The 19,867-nt window shown below is 36.8% G+C and overlaps 1 protein-coding gene across 2 annotated transcripts in view; it reads left to right on the top strand.

Moving 5' to 3' along the window:
- The window catches only part of MGAT5 (alpha-1,6-mannosylglycoprotein 6-beta-N-acetylglucosaminyltransferase), a 167,442-nt gene that overhangs the window by 137,410 nt on the left and 10,165 nt on the right, over positions 1-19,867 (top strand). For both annotated transcript variants that reach the window (XM_042462228.1, XM_042462220.1), the window contains exons 12-13: positions 13,420-13,569; positions 17,897-18,043. In XM_042462228.1, coding sequence (XP_042318162.1) covers positions 13,420-13,569; positions 17,897-18,043 — 297 coding nt within the window. The remainder of the gene's footprint in view (positions 1-13,419; positions 13,570-17,896; positions 18,044-19,867) is intronic.

Genomic DNA, 19,867 nt, shown 5'->3' with positions numbered 1-19,867 from the left:
TGACAAAATGTGTAACAGTATTTAAAGAAGCCCATTTCTGGCTGGAACAACACAAATAATCAGTTTAAACAATGTACGGGGGAAGTGTGCACTTTATTTTAAAGGAGACTTATGATTCCTAGAAGTTTCTAAACACGGGGAATTTTTGTTTTGTTTTGTTTTAAGGAAATAAAACTCCTGAAAATATCCAGGAAATACAGTCAGTGAGGGGAGCTCTGGGGCTGAAAAAATGACCATGCAGAATCCAGTCACACTGACCATCAGTTAAATTTTACATCCCAGAGATATAATTTAAAAGAACATTTGTATCTACAAATGTCAAAGATTTTTCTAATACAACATTAATACATTGTAATAAATTCAACCAAAAAGGGGCACCCACTGAATACACACATATTATAAGCCACAAGGAGACATTACCTACATTTCTTCAACATTTACTTGAAGTAAATAGTTTCTTTTTTTTTTTTAAGGCACAGCTGCATCTAATACCCCAACATATCAATTCCTGCTGAGCCAAACATAATTTTATGACTAAAGTGATTTTCACTGTTGAACCCACTTAAAAGAGGAGCCTTGACAGTAGGCACACATGAAGTCTCACCAGTTTAATACTTTCATTGGTATTCATTTGTAGCCCTGGTCAGAATGTATATAATTGTAATGGTGGCAGGTAGTGGGGAGACATGTTCCAAGTCCAACCCTGTCCCCTCAACCCACAAATTGTTTTTGTGGTTGGGAAATGTCCCTAGCAGAACTGTATCCACATTCAGCTGAACTCTGTTGTACAGTTCTGCAAGACTGAGAACTCTATATAGCCTGAATGTTTGTTACGTATAGGCAGGTAAGCTATTAATTTTATTTGTTCAGCAAGATGCTTACAACACATGCTTCTTCAGTATAAAAACATTCCCGATTGATTAAGTAGTAATTATTCAACTCTCTTTACCCGTGACAAAAAAAAAAGGATTTCATTAACAATTTTGATCCTCATTTATGAATAATAAAAGACTTTATAGCTCTTGTTTATAGGTGTTCATCTTAATATCACCAGAATCTGTTAATTTGGCTCTTTTCTCCAAGCTATCAGCATTTGTAATTACATTTTCTAATCTAATTATCAATACTAAAAAGTACTTATAAGCTTCAAGGGTAAATGAATCCTATTAATCAGCTCTACTTCCTGACATGATTGGTAGATGTCAGAAGAACATGTCACACATAGTTGGGTCTTAACAGTCAACCAATATGTCTCTTTTATTTTCAGACTTTTCTTTCAATTTATTACTTTTTAATCCCTTACTTTTTCAGTGTCAATTTGTCTGTCATATTCAGCATATTTGTGTTAATATTTCAATGTCCCATCTGTTTAGTGTTTCCTTTCCAAAATATGAGTTAATCTCTCCTTGCATATTAATGTGAATTTTTGAAAAATATAAAAATCTATTTTTACCAATTCAGGATTTGTTTTCTGGGATATGTATGTAGTGCTATAAGATCTTACTTGGTTTGGCTTGGTTTGGAGTTTGAAATCATTATTTTCTTTATCATCAAATTATTTTATATTACAGTGTGTGCAAGAGAGTATGTGTGTGAGTGTCGTGCTTAGTTCTGTGGCTGTGACCTGCCTAGAGGTTTCTTCTCCATTTGTCTAATTGTTAAATTCACTATAAAAAAAGGAAAATATTTCCTTGGTTCTTGGCATCTTTCCCTTACTTAGGGAGATGAGTATAGACATGCCTTAGTTAACCTTCTGACAAAGAAGTTCCTGTTTTAAAGGTATTTTTATGTCCACTCCCCTTTTCCTTTTCTTCTGTCTAGCTTGAAGATTTTTAGCAGCATCACCTTTGGAGTGGTGGCGAAGGAGGGCTAGATTTCTGTAATAAACAATGCAGTAAAGCTTGAGTTGGAAAAGAATAGGATTCTAATCTATCTGATCCTACTGTAGCTGTGTACACCAGCCTACAACAGTTAAAGAAAAACAGCAGCAGCCTCCATAATCCCTTGCTGAGTATCTGTAAACAAGAAACTAGAAAAGGGGAAAACAGATTAGCCTGCCTCACCACCAGGCCACCAAAATGGAAGTCATAAAGAAAAATGGGGGCTGGTGAAAAAAGGATAATCCATTGACACATTTTTGAAAAGAAGCCTTCAAGTGGTCTCTAGTCACTTCCAAATGTTTCTGTTTACTTATGCAAGGCTCACCTGACCTGGTTATTTCATTTCACATGTATAACACATATTGTTAGTTTGGGGAAAAAAGGGTTTGCAGAAATATGTTGATCTACCCTTTGTCTGTGTGGTGTAGGACCCTATCCCTATTTTTTCCATGATATTTCTGTCTCTGGTGCCAAACTTTCTGTTGAAGTAATGTCCAGTAACAAGTGTACTTTGCTAATTGAGGTATACCTGTATAAGGAAGTTGTTTTTAATTTTACTTTATTTTTTATTTTAACCAAACCACCAAGGAAGATGGACAGACCCTAAGTAAACAGCGAAGGTTTAGAAGCAGGCAGGCAGCAGCAGCAGCAGCATTTTACTTTACTTTATTTTATTTTATTTTTACCAAACCACTAAGGAAGATGGACAGGCCCTAAGTAAACAATGAGAGTTTGGAAGCAGGCAGGAAGCCGTAGCAGCTTCGTAGTCATTTCAATCTCCATGTTTCAGACTTTTAAATAAAATGGGAACATCACAATTTAGAATTAGCTAGACCCATGCTGCAGAGTGAAGTTCATGAGGAACTGGTATTTTCAGATTTGGGAGAGCAAACTTCATCATTTCATAGAATCATAGAGTTGGAAGAGACCCTAAGGGCCATCCAGTCTAACCCCTGCCATGCAAGAATTCACAATCAAAACATCCCCAACAGATGGCCATCCAGCCTCCATTTAAAAACCTACAAAGAAGGAGGCTCCACCACACTCCAAGGGAGTGTGTTCCACTTTCAAACAGCTCTTACTGTCAGGAAGACCCTCCTAATTTATGCTGAACATTTAGACCTTAAATCCAGGACAGAGTTAAGCATGCTTTTGTTGTTTTAACTGCTCTCAAGTCAACTTCCACTCATGGTGACCCTATAAATGAGAGACCTCCAAGTCACCCTGTCCACAACCATCCTGCTCAGCTCTTCCAGATTCATGTCGGAGGCTTCCCTGTTTGAATCTATCCTTCTGGAACATGGTCTTTGTCTTTTCCTGTTTCCCTCAACTTCACTAAGCATTATAGTCTTTTCTAGTGAGTTTTTCCCCCTCATGATATAGCCAAAATATGATAACCTCAGTTCATTCATCTTTATTTCTAGGAAGAGTTCAGGCATGATTTGTTCTAGGGCTATTGATTTGTCTTTTTACTAGTCAGTGTATTCTGAGAACTCTTCTCCAGCACCACATATCAAATGAATTGATTTTTTCCCCCTGTCAGTTTTCTTCACTGTCCAGCTTTCACAGCCATACATAGAAATGGGGAATATGATGGTGGGAACAATCTTACCTTTAGTATTTAATGTTATAGCTTTACGTGGTTACATCCACTGAAATCAGTGGGCTTAAGCATGTCTCTATATTGAATTTAGGTTTCAATATTCTGTTCAAGGAAAGCATGTGCATATGTTGCTTTCTGTTAACAACAAATCAGTAGTTAGGGGAAATCACTATATAGTTAAGCAGCTATGTTATATCAGCACTGATTATGGATAGAGTTATGCACAGTTTCTCTTAATTGGAGAGATGGAAGCATAGTTCCAAATAGTAATTCAAGAGCTTATTTTAATTGCCCATGATATTACAGTTGTGTATTAATGGTATACAAGCTCTGTGAATTATTTCTTCTGATAGATTAACAGTGTTTAGCCAAGTAGTCAAAGGAATATAATGGAATATGGGTGCAGGGAGCGGGAAAGAAGAACTTCTTTGTGGTGTGCACATAGTCCTTCATAAGATTTCACTCCATTGGCACCTCTTTGAGGAAAGAGTGGTTTACACATGTATTTCCCAGAACATAATTTGTTTTACAGAAGCTGTAGCATGGCACATGATTTCCAAGAAGGAAATAACATGTTTTTCTGCCAGACAGAGTTTATATAACTGGCACCCAGAAGCTCTTTCAGTACATTTATGCATTAAGCAGCATTAGAAGAAATAACAGGCAGATAGACTTAGAATACTGTCATATTCCCAGATGAAAATTTGAAAATTATCTGCTATTCAGAGTCACAACTAATTTTGGTTCTACCTGTCTTGCTATATTAAATGTGACTTTTTAAATAAAATAAACTCATTTGCAATCAATGACTTCAAGTCTTGTTAAAGTTTTTAAAGTTAATCTTCTCCCAGCAATGATCTCCTTTGTCCTGTCATCACAACTGCACCCCAGTTAAGGAATATATACCTACTGGCCATGTTCAGTTCTCTCAAGATAGAAAGTATCTTTGATGTTTGAATATAATAGTTGGTTTCATAATAGTTTTAGAGATATTTTCCCAGATGCTGTTGTGACTGGGCCTGCACTCGGTCCAGCTAGTGTCACCTGAAGGTGTGAGGACACACCTTGACAATGCTGCTGTTGCAATGCCACCTTGACCAATGGGAACGAAGCCTTGACTTTCCACTCCAGGGATCAATAAAATTGTTCATTCAAGAAATACACTTGTTGATCAGAACCTTAAGTCCCTGCCCCATTGTAGTTTTAAATTTTTATGTCAGCATATTGTGAATGAGGTCCCAAGTTACACAGATTTTTTTGCTGAAAAAGAATATGGAGTATTTTTATTTTCACTTAAGAGGTGTTCTTGCAGAATAGCCTCTATTTGAAAACTATGTTACTGCATTAGAAAAACTGAGACTAGAGATAGTGTTTTTCCCCACATTTTTAGTCATTGTTTTACGTTGCATTAATAAAGTTATGAATATGCTTGTGTGAATCAGTTTTCCCCTTTCAGAAATTAAAATATTAATGTCACAAAACTGGTGTGGTGGTAGGGAAATGTCTTGCAAGCTGTGTATTAGGCTTATGTGTGAACATGGCTTTAAACATATGAGAATGGTATAATTATTATTTGTTAGTGTTAGTGAGCAAAATAGCAGTTTGAGTAGACTTCTCTTGACTATATATTATTGTCCACAATCTCACTACAATTTCCTGGCTAGGACTCACAGACTCTGTCCAGGTTATGGTCATTTTATGTTAGATTATTGTTTCATAATAATGATTGTCCTTAAAGTCTTAATATATTAAAAGTTATGTCTCCAGTTATCTCATGACTGTATTTTCTAAATAAAAAGTAAGTAATGTTTTGTACTGGAAGAATGTGATGTAGCCTATGATTGTATCCTCTTTTTTCAGTAGCCATAAAATTATTATTTTTAAGAACTCATGAGAAGTCTTGCTAAGCCTGAACAGTCAGCATTTTGTTCACATAGGACCTTATCACACCAGATGAATTCCGCTCAGAAACGGGATTTAAAAGTTTTTTAAAAAGGCAAATGTGGGATATTTTCCAGACAATGTTTATTCCAAACAGCAATAACGTGAAAATAAAGCAAATGGAAAGTCCACAAAAAATGACACCTTTTTACTTTCAGGAAGTTCCCAAAAGTAAAAAGCTGTCATTTTTGTTTACTTTCCGTCATTGCTTTTTGGTGTAAATGCGTCTGCAAATCATCTTGCCTTTTGGGGGGTTTTCTAGTGTTAAAATCCCTTTTCTGAGCTGGATTCATCTAGTGTGATAAGGCTAATAGTGAACAACCAGTTGCCTGTAGAAAATCCACCAGCGAGACTTGAGTTCAACAGCTCTCTCTCTCTCTCTCTCTCTCTCTCTCTCTCACACACACACACACACACACACACACACACACACACACACTCCTCAACAACAAATATACAAAGCCATAATGGTTCTGGCATTACTGGGAATATTTAACCATGACTAGCAGCATGTGAATTTGCCTGACATCTTTTTAAAGCTGTCCCAATTGACAACTATCACTGCATCTGGAGAAAAGTAATGCATAAAAATTGTTTCATGCATAGCCCTCCTATCATGTTTTGCTTTACTTGCTTTTTTCTCTAAGCTAAACATCCGTCAATAGTTTATCTTTTGAAATAGATCTAAATATATTTCCTGTGATAGACCAGCCAGCCAAGCATGGTTTAGTGGTTTGAGTGTTCGGTTACAACTCCGGAGACCAAGGTTCAAATCCCCACTTGGTCATGGAAAATCGCTGGGGGACCTTGAGCAACCTTACACACTCTCAACTTCAGAGGAAAACAAAAGGCAAAAAACCCTTTGAACAAATCTAGCCCAGAAAACCCCATGATAGCATCACCTTAGGGTCACCATAAATTGGAAACAGCTTGAAGGCAGTCAATAGCAACAATAAGACCTATCTTTAGGCAGAAGACTGCCCAACCTATTGACAGTTCAGTAGGATGCTTAAGGCTTGGGCTATACCTTCACTCATACTGTGGAGCTCCACCACATTTAATCCCTGTGATTTTTAGGAATTAAATGGTTTATCAAAGTTACCGTCCTGTAGAAGTGACTTGCATCATTCTTAAATGAGGCATGGTTTTGCTAACTGAAGGCCTTCCTTCCACCAGCTCCATATGAACAGGACACATGCACTCACTTTATCTTGCTTCCTCTTTTTCTCTTCTGTGGTTCAACAGTTTATTACCACAGATTGAACTTGTTGATTTTTTTATCTATACAGTTCAAAATTTCAACCCCCTGGGGTTGTATCTTCCTGTTAACATTGCCTTTAGAGAGGAAAACACATCATCTTTGTCATCCAATTTCTTTGATGTGAAAGGTCTCGCACAGAGAGGCTTTTAAATGTAGGTGGAAATAATTGGCTTAGAGTAATAACAGTTCTGTATGCAATGATCAACAAAAACATATTTTGTAAATCACAAGTTTAATGTAGCTGTCAAGAAAAGACTAAAAGATTGAGTTCAAGTTCTGCCCGTAGAATAATGACCAATCTTCAAAGAGTTAGTCATGTTAGTCTTTTGCAGCATGAAAGGAGGAAGGGAGTGGGAGTGGAAGTGGGTGGGAGGAATGTAGCAGATTAACTGGTTTTTATTTTAGCATGAGATTTTGTGGATATAAACCCACTTCTTCAGATACAGTAGAGAGGCCTTAAGATATCATTCTGTACTGCATCTCAAGAAATGGGCTTATATGCACAAAAGCTCGAGGTAAAATAAAAAAGTATTTGTCTTACTGCTTTATCACACTAGGGGGCAAACAGGATGTAAACGAGAGTTGGAAATGCGTGATGTTTATCATATGGCATATGTGATAAAGCCGTTAAAGGTTTTGCTTCATTCCCTCCCCCTCCCACTCCTCCTTCCTTTTTAAGGACCAATCTTTTGCTTTATGTTTTATAGGAAAGTTTTGGAACCCTAGTTTATAATCTCACAAGTCTTTCCCACAGCACAGGAGCTCTGACTTGCAGTCTGGAAAGGAGTTTATAAAACGCAACATTCTTGCACTGGGGCAAGTTCTTTTGGCTTTGCTGTGTATCTTAAGGCTCCTGTGACATTTCCAAATTGCAATTCAGACTTAGGAGCAGACACATTGAGAGCCGATCTACATGTAAGTACTTATGTTATATGAACTGGTTTGGATTTTTGCACCTTTGAATCGACATTTAATTGTCTACACTTCTCTTGAGCATTTCCATCTATGCATATTCTTTGCATTTGCATCTATGTCGGCTACATGCAGCACCATTGCAAATTAAAATGGTGGGCAGGAAGGAATTGTGTGTGACTTATTTGTGCCCACATGTAATTGGCTGCTGCTTATTATTGTTGCTGTTGTTGTTTGACTGTCAATCAAAAGGTGGGACATACACATTTCCACTTTATTTCCACTCTGGTGGTTTTTGGCTGTCAGTCATGGGAAGGAGGACATGCCCACTTCTGCTTTCATTGTCACCTATTCCCACTGATGTCATATGATCATAGCTTTACATAAGGTTTTGTTAAAAAATCTAGTGTTTGTCTTTCCTCTCAGGAAAAAAAAATACAGCATATAAAGCCTTCATTGGTGTTCGTTCTCCCCCCCCTCTCTCTCTCCACCTCTGCCCCTTTGAAATCTTGAAGAACCAAGGCAGAGTTTTAATATAATTAGCCCCCCCCCCCATTCCCAGGCAGGGGGCAGGAGGAGAGGAAACAGTGGCCACCAGGAAAGCTTCCCAAGATGCCTTCTCAGCTGTAGGCCTATGGAGAGGGGACAGTCATTCACCCAGTCATAACTTTTTAAAAAAATCTTCTTGTTAAAAGCAACTACACACACAAAATAGAAAACAAATACACAACCATTCAATACCAACAAAAATATAAACATCATAAAAACATCTAAGCTTACATACCTGACTGTCTTCTAAAATCTAGAAAGCTGGGCCAAAGCTAACAAAATGAAATTCAACACGGAGAAATGTAAGGTACTGCACTTAGGGCGGAAAAATAAAATACAGATATAGGATGGGGAACACCTGGCTGAATGAGACTACATGTGAAAGGTATCTAGGAGTCCCAGTAGACCACAAGTTGAACATGAGTCAACAGAGCGATGCAGCAGCTAAAAAGGCCAATGCAATTTTAGGCTGCATCAATAAAAGTATAGTGTCTAGATCAAGAGATGTAATAGTGCCACTGTATTCTGCTTTGGTCAGGCCTCACCTGGAATATTGAGTCCAGTTCTGGGCACCACAACTTAAAAAGGATGTTGAGAAACTGGAGCGTGTCCAAAGGAGGGTGACTAAAATGGTGAAAGGTGTGGAAACCATGCCCTATGAGGAACGACTCAGAGAGCAGGGGATGTTTAGCCTGGAGAAGAGAAGGTTAAGAGGTGATATGATAGCCCTGTTTAAATATTTGAAAGGATGTCATATTGAGGAGGGAGCAAGCTTGTTTTCTGCTGCTCCAGAGAACAGGACCCGGAACAGTGGATGCAAGCTACAGGAAAAGAGACTCCACCTCAACATTAGGAGGAACTTCCTGACAGTAAGGGCTGTCCGACAGTGGAACAAACTCCCTCAGAGTGTAGTGGAGTCTCCTTCTTTGGAGGTCTTTAAGCAGAGGCTAGACGGCCATCTGCTGGGGAAGCTTTGATTTGGATTTCCTGTATGGCAGGGGGTTGGACTGGATGGCCCTTGCGGTCTCTTCCAACTCTATTATTCTATGATTCTATCTAATATACATAAAATAGCTTCCTTTCCTTTACCCTGAATAGTTCTAATTATTTCTCGTCCATTATTTCTTTTTCCGACTTTCCTTACTTTGTTATTCCATATAATGAATATTTTTCCATTCTACTTTACAGTTTATAAGATTAAATCTAATATATTTTTCATTTAGTTCCTTTTATCTCATCCACATTGTGATTAAACAACCTTGCCATTTCTTCCACATTTCATTATTACACTGTACAATACTATTTAGTCTCAAAAAGTTATACCTTCTATATTTATTCTACTGTGTCTATTTTTTCATTCTCCCTAAGGTTTTGTAAGATGTACTTCAGTCAAGACCCATACTTCCTCATGTTTATTTTTTTATTCATTTCTCAACAAATGTGTCAATTTATCTGAAATCATCATAGCATATAGTTACTATTCCATTCAAGTATAGTAGGTTCATCTTTACTTTTCCATTTTTATATTATTATTATTATTATTATTATTATTATTATTATTATTATTATTATTATTATTATTATCATCATCATCATCATCATCATCATCATTATTATTATTATTATTATTATTTTGTGAATGCAATTCTAGCCATGACTATCATATAGAAGATGATTTTACCATACTTTTTTTCCAGTTCTTCTTCCAGAATCATATCTAATAGAAACACAGCTGGATCCAATTTCACTTTAATGTTTTAAAATTTTTCAACCTCTATATGTATATGCTTCCAAAATCTTTTAGCCCTTTCACACTCCCACCACATGTGTATAAATGTTCCTTTTTTCCAGACAGTCCCAACATTCATTTTTATCACTTTTATATATTTTAGATTATTTATCTGGGGTTAAATATCATCTGAATTGCAATTTGCAGTAATTTTCTTTTATATCATAACTGAAAGAATATTTTAATCTTTTTCTCCAATTTTTTCCCATTCCTCAAATAATATGGGCCTTCCTAAATCTTGAACCCAGTTAATCATTAATTGTTTCACTGTTTCTTCTTCCAATTCTAATTCTAGTAGAAGTTTATAGAGATTCGATATTGTATGTTCCTTGTTGTTAATCATTAGTCTTCCAAATTCCATTTCTTCCTTTTCTGTCTGATAGATTTCTGTCCATTGTAAATCTTTCTAAAAATTTGTCTGTATAAAAATCAATTGCACTCATGGTCTTCTTCCAATAATTCTTCAATTGTTTTCATGATATATGCACCCTTTTCCACCTTTAATAATTCATCATATTTTATCCAGTCTTTTTCTTTCATTCTCTCCCTTCTAAAGAATGCTTCGTTTACTGATGTCCATTTTGGTGTTTTCTGTACCAGAAGTGGTTCTTTATGTTTTTGCCCAATTCTTAACAGCAGTTTTCTTATATAATGATTGTTAAATTCTTTGTTTATTTTAATTTTGTCATAGATCAAGCCCAGTCATAACTTAATGTGTGTCTATGTGGGGGGAGGGGGGTGTTGTGTGTTGGGGAAAAAGTGAACATTTATTTCTCCTTGAAACTTGCTGCTCAGGCACAGCGAACCAGTGTATCAGGAGGCTTAATAAAGAACAACTGGGGGAGGGAGATGCCACTGGCAGAGCTCCCCGCTGAAGGACCATTTGCAGATTCCCTCCATAGCCAGAGACCTTTAACTATTTAAATGCCCATTCCCTTGGGAGTGGGGGAAAGAAAGTGGAAACTGAATATCTGTTTCAAACTGCCAGTTTGGAAAAAAAATAACTAAAAACATTGTAAAATGCCAAGGAGAATAGACAAACACTGTATGCACTTAAAACCAAAGAGATCTGTTAGCAGTAACTCCCATCTGTTCACCCTCTGCCAAAATATGCTGCCATGTGAAAACATAACAATTAGATGGTCACACATCTGATAATGTACATCCCCACAAATACTCCAGAAAAAAATGTGATTCTTTTTTGTTCAGCATTTGAGGACTTTTCTGCTGCCGCCCCAAAATAGTGAGAATATGTTTGAATCACATATGACCAGATCAAATTTTATTTACATTCTACCAGGATAATTTTCATCATGACAGGCCCTGATAGTATATCCCAGCCCAAAAGCAAAATAATCCCTGATGAGGAAATTGCCCCCAGTGAAGGGTCATTCTTTGTGCCAGCCATTCTAGAAACAACTAATGTATGTCACTTGGGAGCAGCAAATTTGAAAGCAGATTTCCTGCATGTGGTGCACTGTCTGCTGGTTTTCAGTTGCCCTGCTACAGTTGTAGCACAATTACATAAAATAGTGGCAATGTGTCTCAGGTCTTTGTATAGTAAGCATGTTTCCATTCTAAGCTAGTTACAAAAAATATTGATGTAACAGTTTCTAGTAATTCTCAAACTTCAAGTTTTATACCATTCATCAATCGTAAGGTCATGCACACACACACACACACACACACCCAAGTAATGGAAAGGTAACATGAAATGAAATCATGTAGTAAGTTATCCTTTTCTATCATTGTAATGGGTAACAGTAATGGGTTACTAATTACACACTGAAATAAATAACTAAACAAATTTCTTTGGAAAAGTAACTTCCCAAACTCTGCAAAAAAGAAGAACCACATGGCAAATATTGTTGGGGAAATTCTTGTCATTGTCATTTAGTGTGTGTGTGTGTGTGTGTGAGACTAAATGATAATGACATTTCTTTAGATTGCAGTATTGTACAATGCATACATTATAGCTCCAATTTGTTGTGAAGCTGTGACTTTAGGAAAGTCTCAACCAGATGGATTAGAGTAGAGCATTTTAGATAATGAACAAAGGCAGGGATGTTAACATAAATCTTGGTAATTTACTGAAATCAACAATGACATTTAGACAAAACTGTTCTGTTAGTTTATGGCCCTTATTAAATTTCAAATACTATGTGTAGGCAAGATTATTGTATTCAGAGAATTTAAGAAACCAGACTTCAGTTTTGAAATATTTTGCACTCTTTATTCTAAGAAAATGCCGCATCAAAAATGAAATGATCTTTTAAAGTCACTGGTGTTATAATCATCCATGTGTTGCCTTCAAGTTGTCTGTTGACCTATGGTAACTCCATGAACTTCATAGGGTTTGCTTAGGCAAGGAATGTATCAGTTCTTTCCTCTAAACTATAGCCTACAACATCTGGTATTCATTGGTGGTCTCCCATCCAAGTACTAACTTGGGCTGACCCTGTTTAGCTTTCAGCATCAGATGAGATCTGCTGCCTTTAGGGTATTTGGGCCACTGTTACAGGGTTGTGATATTTGATGAGTCTTTTTTTCACTACAACCCACAAATGTAATAATCCCAAATTTATTTTTTGAAATATTTAGCCCCACCAAAAAATGGGGGAATCAAGAGGGTTTTTAACCATGTAGTGAAAAAACTAACTCTCTTTCAGCTACAAGGCATCTACACTAAAACTTTGTATAAGTAATATATTGTTCATGTTTAATATCCAGCACTTCACCATGAAACATATTTGTCCATGTTTGGAATACTTTTTATGAAGACAAGATTAGTTATTTCATGTATAGGAATTTGCAGTGTGTGCTACTGGAGCTAAGAAGCAAAGTGGAAGCCTATTCCATCAGAGACAACTGTCCAGAGACTACTGAAGAAATTGATTCTGTCCCAAATAAGGACAGAATATGCAAAATTCGAGATATTTGGTTATGAAGAGGGCTGGGGAGTCTATCTCCTAAAATCCCAAATTGATGCACAGATCAGTAAAAACCAATTTATTACCTTCTCACTAAAACCTGAATGCATTGGCATAGCTACTGCATTTCTTCCTAATTAAAAAGTAAAGTATGTAGGAGGAATGCACAAACAAAACAGACTTTGCCATCTACAACATTTGACTGAACATTTGTGCATGGCACATTTCAAGTCCTAATATATAACTTGCTTTGGTTCAGATATGTGGGTCCCAAAGTTTAGCATAACCCTATTTCAAAGACCCAGTTTAATGATACCTACCTTTTTAAATATATATATATATATGTAGTTCTGGATAATTTGTGAATTCCCACTTGCGAAAAATATGCCCAAATCATCATTTTAATCCCATGAGCATACCAGCTCCATTTCAAAGTACAATTAAGCTGTCTACACCTTCAAATGAAAATGTATATATGCTTTCCTAATAAACAATTGCATAAAGAAGCTGATACTTTATGTGAAGACTCATATTTGTTTGTGTTTTCTTATTAGGATAAGAAGTCTTATTTGGATGTCATTCATACGTACACTGAAGTTCACGGAACTGTCCATGGAACAAGCGCTATCTATATGCCTAGCTATGTTAAAAACCACGGTATCCTTAGTGGCCGGGATTTACAGTTCTTGCTAAGAGGCACAAAAGTAAGTTGGGGGGTGTTTTAAACTGTATAACTCAATTCATTAACCTTTAAGGCTTTTTGTGTGCAGTATTTGTCATTTTTGCACCATAGCAATGGAAATTAACCTGCCCATATTGGACTCTTTGTATTGGCAACCTGGCAATATATGGACTGGATGTTATTGAAGTAGCACTGAAAACAGTGGGAAGCTCTGTAGGAGTATGTCACCATCATATCACTCTATTCCGTTACAAACACAAAATGCTTAATTCTTAACTTACTTAGCATATAAAAGTACTATTTGACATATTTATGAAATTTAAAAATGTAAAGGCCTTAAATTCTTAACAAGCAAAATTGTGAATATACCCTCTGTAATAAAGAATGAGCTATAGACTGCTGCAATGTTGGCTGCCTAAGTGTGTGTATCCTAGTTTTTGTCATCTGAGAACATATGTAAAAAAGCAGAAATATTAGAACTGTTGTAGAAAACAGAAACAGTTGCAGTTTTAAGGACTAGGCTTAGCAATCTATTTGGATCTAAAATTGAACTCGGCATTGAAAATACTGAAATCTCTGGTAGTGTATTGCCAAGAAGCCTGACCCTGCCCCCGCCCAAATATACACACACCATAGTTTCCTGTTATGAAGATGGTAGCACCCACAAAGTGCAGAAAGGCATTTCAGCTTTCAGCTATCTACAGTAAGCATGGGCGGTATAGTTCTCTGATTCCATAGAAGGTCTTACATACATATCTTATGAATACACAGTGAACTTTGTCTTACAAAACATTTCACTTATTGCATAAAGACAAAGAAAAATCACATCTGAGGATTTTTTTTTTCATGTTCCCCAAAATTTCCAATTTTGGAAAAAAATGAAAAATATCTTGGCAAACAATTTGGGGGGAAATTTGTTTTTCCTCCAGATTCATCTGCTATTTTTCTAGGCCTTCAAATCAGTATTCAGGATCCCTTCCCTGCAAGCTGCTGTGGTTATCTCTTTCTTTCTCCATCAAAAGTACCTAAATCTGTGTTTACATGTAACTTCCCAGGGTGCCAGATGCGCTTGTTACAAACATAATGCACTCTGGGAAAACCAGGTGTACCTAGTGCCCGGGAACAGTTTTTAGGAGGTGGAGTGGAATCTTCTCTCCTCCTTGCTCTCATCACAACAGCAGCATTTGGACAAGATATATAAGTAGAATCTTTGCCCATGCTTTCCACTTGATCAATGGATGAAAGGAACCATGGGAGCCAGTGTCTTCCATATTATTCTTTGGAATCCTTCCCCATCCTGTCTGGTATGTGATAAGTAAAGTTCCATCAAGCATGTAAGAAGGATCAGAAGCCTTGAGATTGAGTTGGACCCTGGAGGATCTGAGATTGAAGTTTATTGATATTGATCTAAAGGGTCAATATGGAAACATTAAAAGTGAGCATCCTATACCAATATGTTCCCAGCACTGGAGATTGTTAATTTGTTCTGTAATGAAGAATTTTAGGAAGCTTTCACATAAAATGAAGGGGGAAAGACATCTAGGCATCTAGAGTACAGTTTAATTTTTGGTTTTCACAGGATGCAGTTTACAGTCACAGAGGGGAAATAATTTAATGCATCATTTGTACTAGGAGACAGCATTTGAATGACATATATTCCATAATGAACTTCTACAGTGCCTCAGAGTGTGGACTTTCCTTATAATAATAGTAACATTATGGTGTGTGTAGTAAAGGGTTTTAGTAATTTCTGAAATGCATTTCTGCAAAAGGACTGGCTCATGTCAGTGGAATGTACCGCCTATATTTTGACCAGCTTGCCAAGTGAAAAATGTAGTTACTTTAAAAGTAGAATTGCATTTATAGCAGTCATTTAACATGGCTGTGGAGGACAATTCATGCTATGCTTATCCAAATGTTGTCAAAAGGTGCTCACTCCAATCTCCTCTCTCAGAGGTTTTCATTAAATACATTGATAGCATAGAAGTGAAAAGATGTTCAACAGTACTGAGGTAAAAGCTGGAGAATGTTTATCTACCCAGCAGTATCCTTCTCTGTAACTAATTAAAATCAGGCCACTACTGAATTGTTGGTGACATCTTAAATCCTTTAATTAATGGTTCAGCCATGTTCCAGTTGCAGCTAATTAAAAGATATAATGTAATTGCTCAGCAGACTACTTTTTGTGGGATTTTTTCTTTTCTTTTGGTGGTATGGGACTTGAGAGATGAATCATGTCATGCTCTGTGAATCCTGAGTTCCTTTTTTAATTTTTGAGAAGAGAACTCATAGTAAGAGGTGATTTTTTTTATCAATTTAGGAGTAGTTTTTTGTTTGGAAGATTTTGTTTCCTGTCTAGCATCTTCCATTGTCATTCTTGGCCTAACCAAAAAAACACTCTGTTTATCTAGTTTATAACATCTTGCAGCCAGATGGCACTTTGCCGCATTATTCTTTTAAAGACATATATTCATAATTATACTAAATATATGTTGTCTTCTTATCCAGGGTGTATGTGCTCTAAGAAAGCTTGAATCATGCCACAAATGTCTATGCAGAGTCTTTCAAGGAAATACACTTGCCCCTCCGTTTTTGTGGAGGATCTGTTCTGTCCCACAAAAACAGAAACTTGCACATATTCAAGCCCCATTGGCTTGAACATGCGCATGTCATTTTAGCCAATGGGGCTCATCCCTCAGTGAATGATTGAGACTGTGGACTTGCAAGTCCGCAAAAATGGAGGGGTGACTGTAATATTAAATAATCTGTACTAGGAGATTGAGGATTAAGTCTTGCTTGTACTAAAATGGCAGGAATTAATACAAGAAAGTAATTTGACTGATTTTTGTTTTCACTTGTTACATGAGGTTCTAGTATTATCCTGAACACTATGAAGATGTTAAGATTCTGTGCCTCAAAGTTTAGGTTAAATTCTGACCATTTTAATTTTTCTGGACAGGTGCTGGTTGCAAAGACACCCCACATGGAATCCTTTTGTATAATTTAGTTCAGTGTTATTACCACTCAGTACTTAGTTTGTCTATTCAGTAGCAAACTTAGGCTTTTTGCACATTAAAGGAAGTAGCTAAAATTGAAAAGGAAAAAAAAAAAGGAAATGCAAGTGTGAAAATGGTGGTGGAAAGCCAGAAATAACTTGTATCTCTCCTTGTAAATCACTCATGCTTCCTGTTCCCTTTTGCTATAATATGCAGACAATGTCTAAGAATAGCCGTTTGATACTCTTCCATTTAGTTTGGCTGTTGTAAATTAAGCACACATTCCTGCAAACTTTGCTGCCACCTACTGTTTGTAATTGGAAGGCTTGTCCAAGAATGTCACACTACTAGTAGTACTGTACTGCATGAGAAGCCTTAGGCCATGTCAGTTGTAATTAAGTGTATAACAATGAATTTAGGCCATGTATGTGATAGGTGATTCTGATCAAACTATGACCCCACCTACTCTCTCTTCTCTCTCTGAGCCAGAACCTAATATGGGCCCTTTTAATGTTATATTGTATTTATAAAAGCATTTATACCATTTTTTAGCCCTAAACAAGCATCCATAAAGTTATTTGCAACCTTTCAGCTAATGCCTTAAAATAAACATTTGGCTAATGCCTTAAAATAAAAAGAACAGAGAAGAAATGCCTTCAGTTTAAAAACCATTAAAAGCTAAGCAGAATAATGCTTTAGATGAGTACCCAGCTTGTTGGGGGCAATTGGCTAACACATTGTAAACTGTTTAGAGAGTGCTTAGTTCACAATGAAGTGGCGTAGAAATGAAAAGTGCTAAATGCTTTCACTGCCCATCTCAGTGCCATCACATGGGAGGCTAGTCTCACCCTCTTATGGAGACAATTTCATAATCAGAATGTGGCTTTACTACCAACTCCTTTTCGGTGATGGGACAAATAATGGCAATGACCTGTGCTCTACACAGTATCTCCTTGTAGAGAATTTAGGTGTTGGAGCTTAGAAGGGAGAGATAAGTGTCACTAAAGGTAGAGTGTTGCCTATTTGAGAACTTGAAAAACAGCTTTGATTCTGTAATGGAAGTAAATGTAAGCTCATCTTCCATTTCCATTCCACTTTTGTCTATAAAAAGTATGATGTCCCTTCTTCCTGCTTTCCTTTCCCTCACCCCCAACTTAATGTTTAAGTCATGAAGTGAGCATGGTCAAAGTCTTACAACAGAATTGGGGAAGAATTCTAAACTTCCAGGAATAGACTTTACTAGGTGTCATGCAGATTTATCCCTTAGGAGCAGCTTTCAGGTTATCCCTTAGGACCACTTGAGAACTAATATCTGGACTTCCTCATTTTTTGAAAAATGTTTTTGTTTTACAGCTCTTTGTTGGCCTTGGTTTTCCATATGAGGGTCCTGCTCCTCTGGAGGCGATTGCAAATGGATGTGCATTTCTGAATCCAAAGTTTAATCCCCCCAAAAGCAGCAAAAATACAGACTTCTTCAAAGGCAAACCAACCCTCCGAGAGGTAAGGAATCAGTCACCACACCCACTTGTTTATTGACATTATCGATTTGGTATGTGAATACAAGTTGAGTATCCCTTATCTGGAATTCCAAAATCTGAAGTATTCCAAAATCCAAAACTTTTTGAGCTATAACACAAGTAGCCTAATACATAGCTGCTATGTAATCTGTGAGGCTGGAGAGAGATGCAAGGATCTGTGAAATGGTGGGAATCCATGCTTCCTGCCATTTCACAGCTCCTCAGTCTCTCTCCAGCTTCATTATGTACAGTATATGTAAATAGAGGTATTCCAAAACCCAGAAAAATCCAAAGGACTCAGCACTTCTGACCCTAACATTTTTGATAAGGTATACTCAACCTGTAATATGTTTCATAACACATCATTTTTTGAACATCATACTAAAGACTACTCATTTTAGCAGACATGGTGTAGAATTTGGGGGATGTTTGAGGTTATTGTTTTGGGGAGGCTTTGAAGAATATTTGAGTAATGAAAGGTTTCCATTAGGCTCAGTGAGAGTGGAACCGCTCCACCTACCTACCTACCTACCTGGGCTCCCAATATGATGATAATAATAATAATATGAAAATATTTAAAATATTAAATGCAAGCCAAAAAAGTAACAAACCAAAACTCATCTTTAAAAATAGTACTGGAACCTGAAATAATCAAAGACTGAGCAAAATCGCATTGTCTTCCCTGCCCACCAGAAATTTAGATGGAATGGAGACTGCCTTAGGAATGGAATTACACAGCAGGGTGATGCTGCAGATACCCCTATACCAAATATTATGTGCACCTTTCGTTTTCCTGAGGCTGTCTAAATGTTTTCAATTTCTATTTGTATGATCCCTCACCACTGGCTATATTAGAGAACCTGGTCTCTAGAAGTGAAATTTCAGTTCAGTGTGGGAATAGTGAAAGGTGGTGTTTAGAAATGAGGCTAGCTAGATATGCACCCTTGAATCACAGTGCTCACCCAAACAGTTGAAGAGAAGGGAGCATTGTCCTTAATCTTTATAGGGCCCACAACTAAATGGAGGAGTTTCAAGTAGAGTGCTTGAACTGCAGATTCCTGTTGTGTTTATAAATGTAAAGCCATTGCCCTTTCAAAGGCAAGAACCACTTCTTATCTCTTTATTTGCTGGGTTCAGTTACACTTCTTTGGAGGTCACAATTTTTGTGCTTCTGCATTTTTAACCTAAATTTCTCTGCATTGAATGAAGACAGAGGAAAAAATATGCAAAGCCACTGCAATTGTTGTTGTTTTTAGGCCTTACTGATTTTAATGACAGTTGAGCCACATCCCGGTCTGTTTCCTCACAACCTCTTTTAGTCCTTTTGTTCTAAATGAGTATTTCCAATGCAGCACAATCAATACCACCTGCATCTTGTATGCTGACCACATACAGCCTATTAAACAAGTGCAAACAATATTCTAGCTGTGATAGAATTTCTTTTTCATAATGAAAATATTTGTTTTTAAATCAATACCCTGAAACATATTTGTTTAGCTTGTTTGATTCCTGGAAAGAGCAATCAAACGGGCCATTAACTTCTCGAAGGAGGATAGATAAAGCATGAAATTCAATTTTAATTGTGGTCTGTTGGTAGCAAGATGGAATAAAGTAATCATCTTTTCAGAAATCATGTGACTACCAGTAACATCTTCAGTGATATTCTTTAAAGGGCGGTTTTGTCTTGGCCAGACAGCAAGAATAAGCTGTTAAGAAGTCTTTGGTTATTTAAACTATAGAATTATTCTATGGTGCCTAAGACCAGGCACCTGTGGCAATAAAAGAACATTGGGGAATTAAGTCACCC

This window comes from Sceloporus undulatus, chromosome 1, assembly GCF_019175285.1.
Source record: "Sceloporus undulatus isolate JIND9_A2432 ecotype Alabama chromosome 1, SceUnd_v1.1, whole genome shotgun sequence".
Lineage (NCBI taxonomy): Eukaryota > Metazoa > Chordata > Lepidosauria > Squamata > Phrynosomatidae > Sceloporus > Sceloporus undulatus.
Note: the sequence above shows the minus strand (reverse complement) of the source record. Positions and strands in the feature narration are given on the sequence as shown.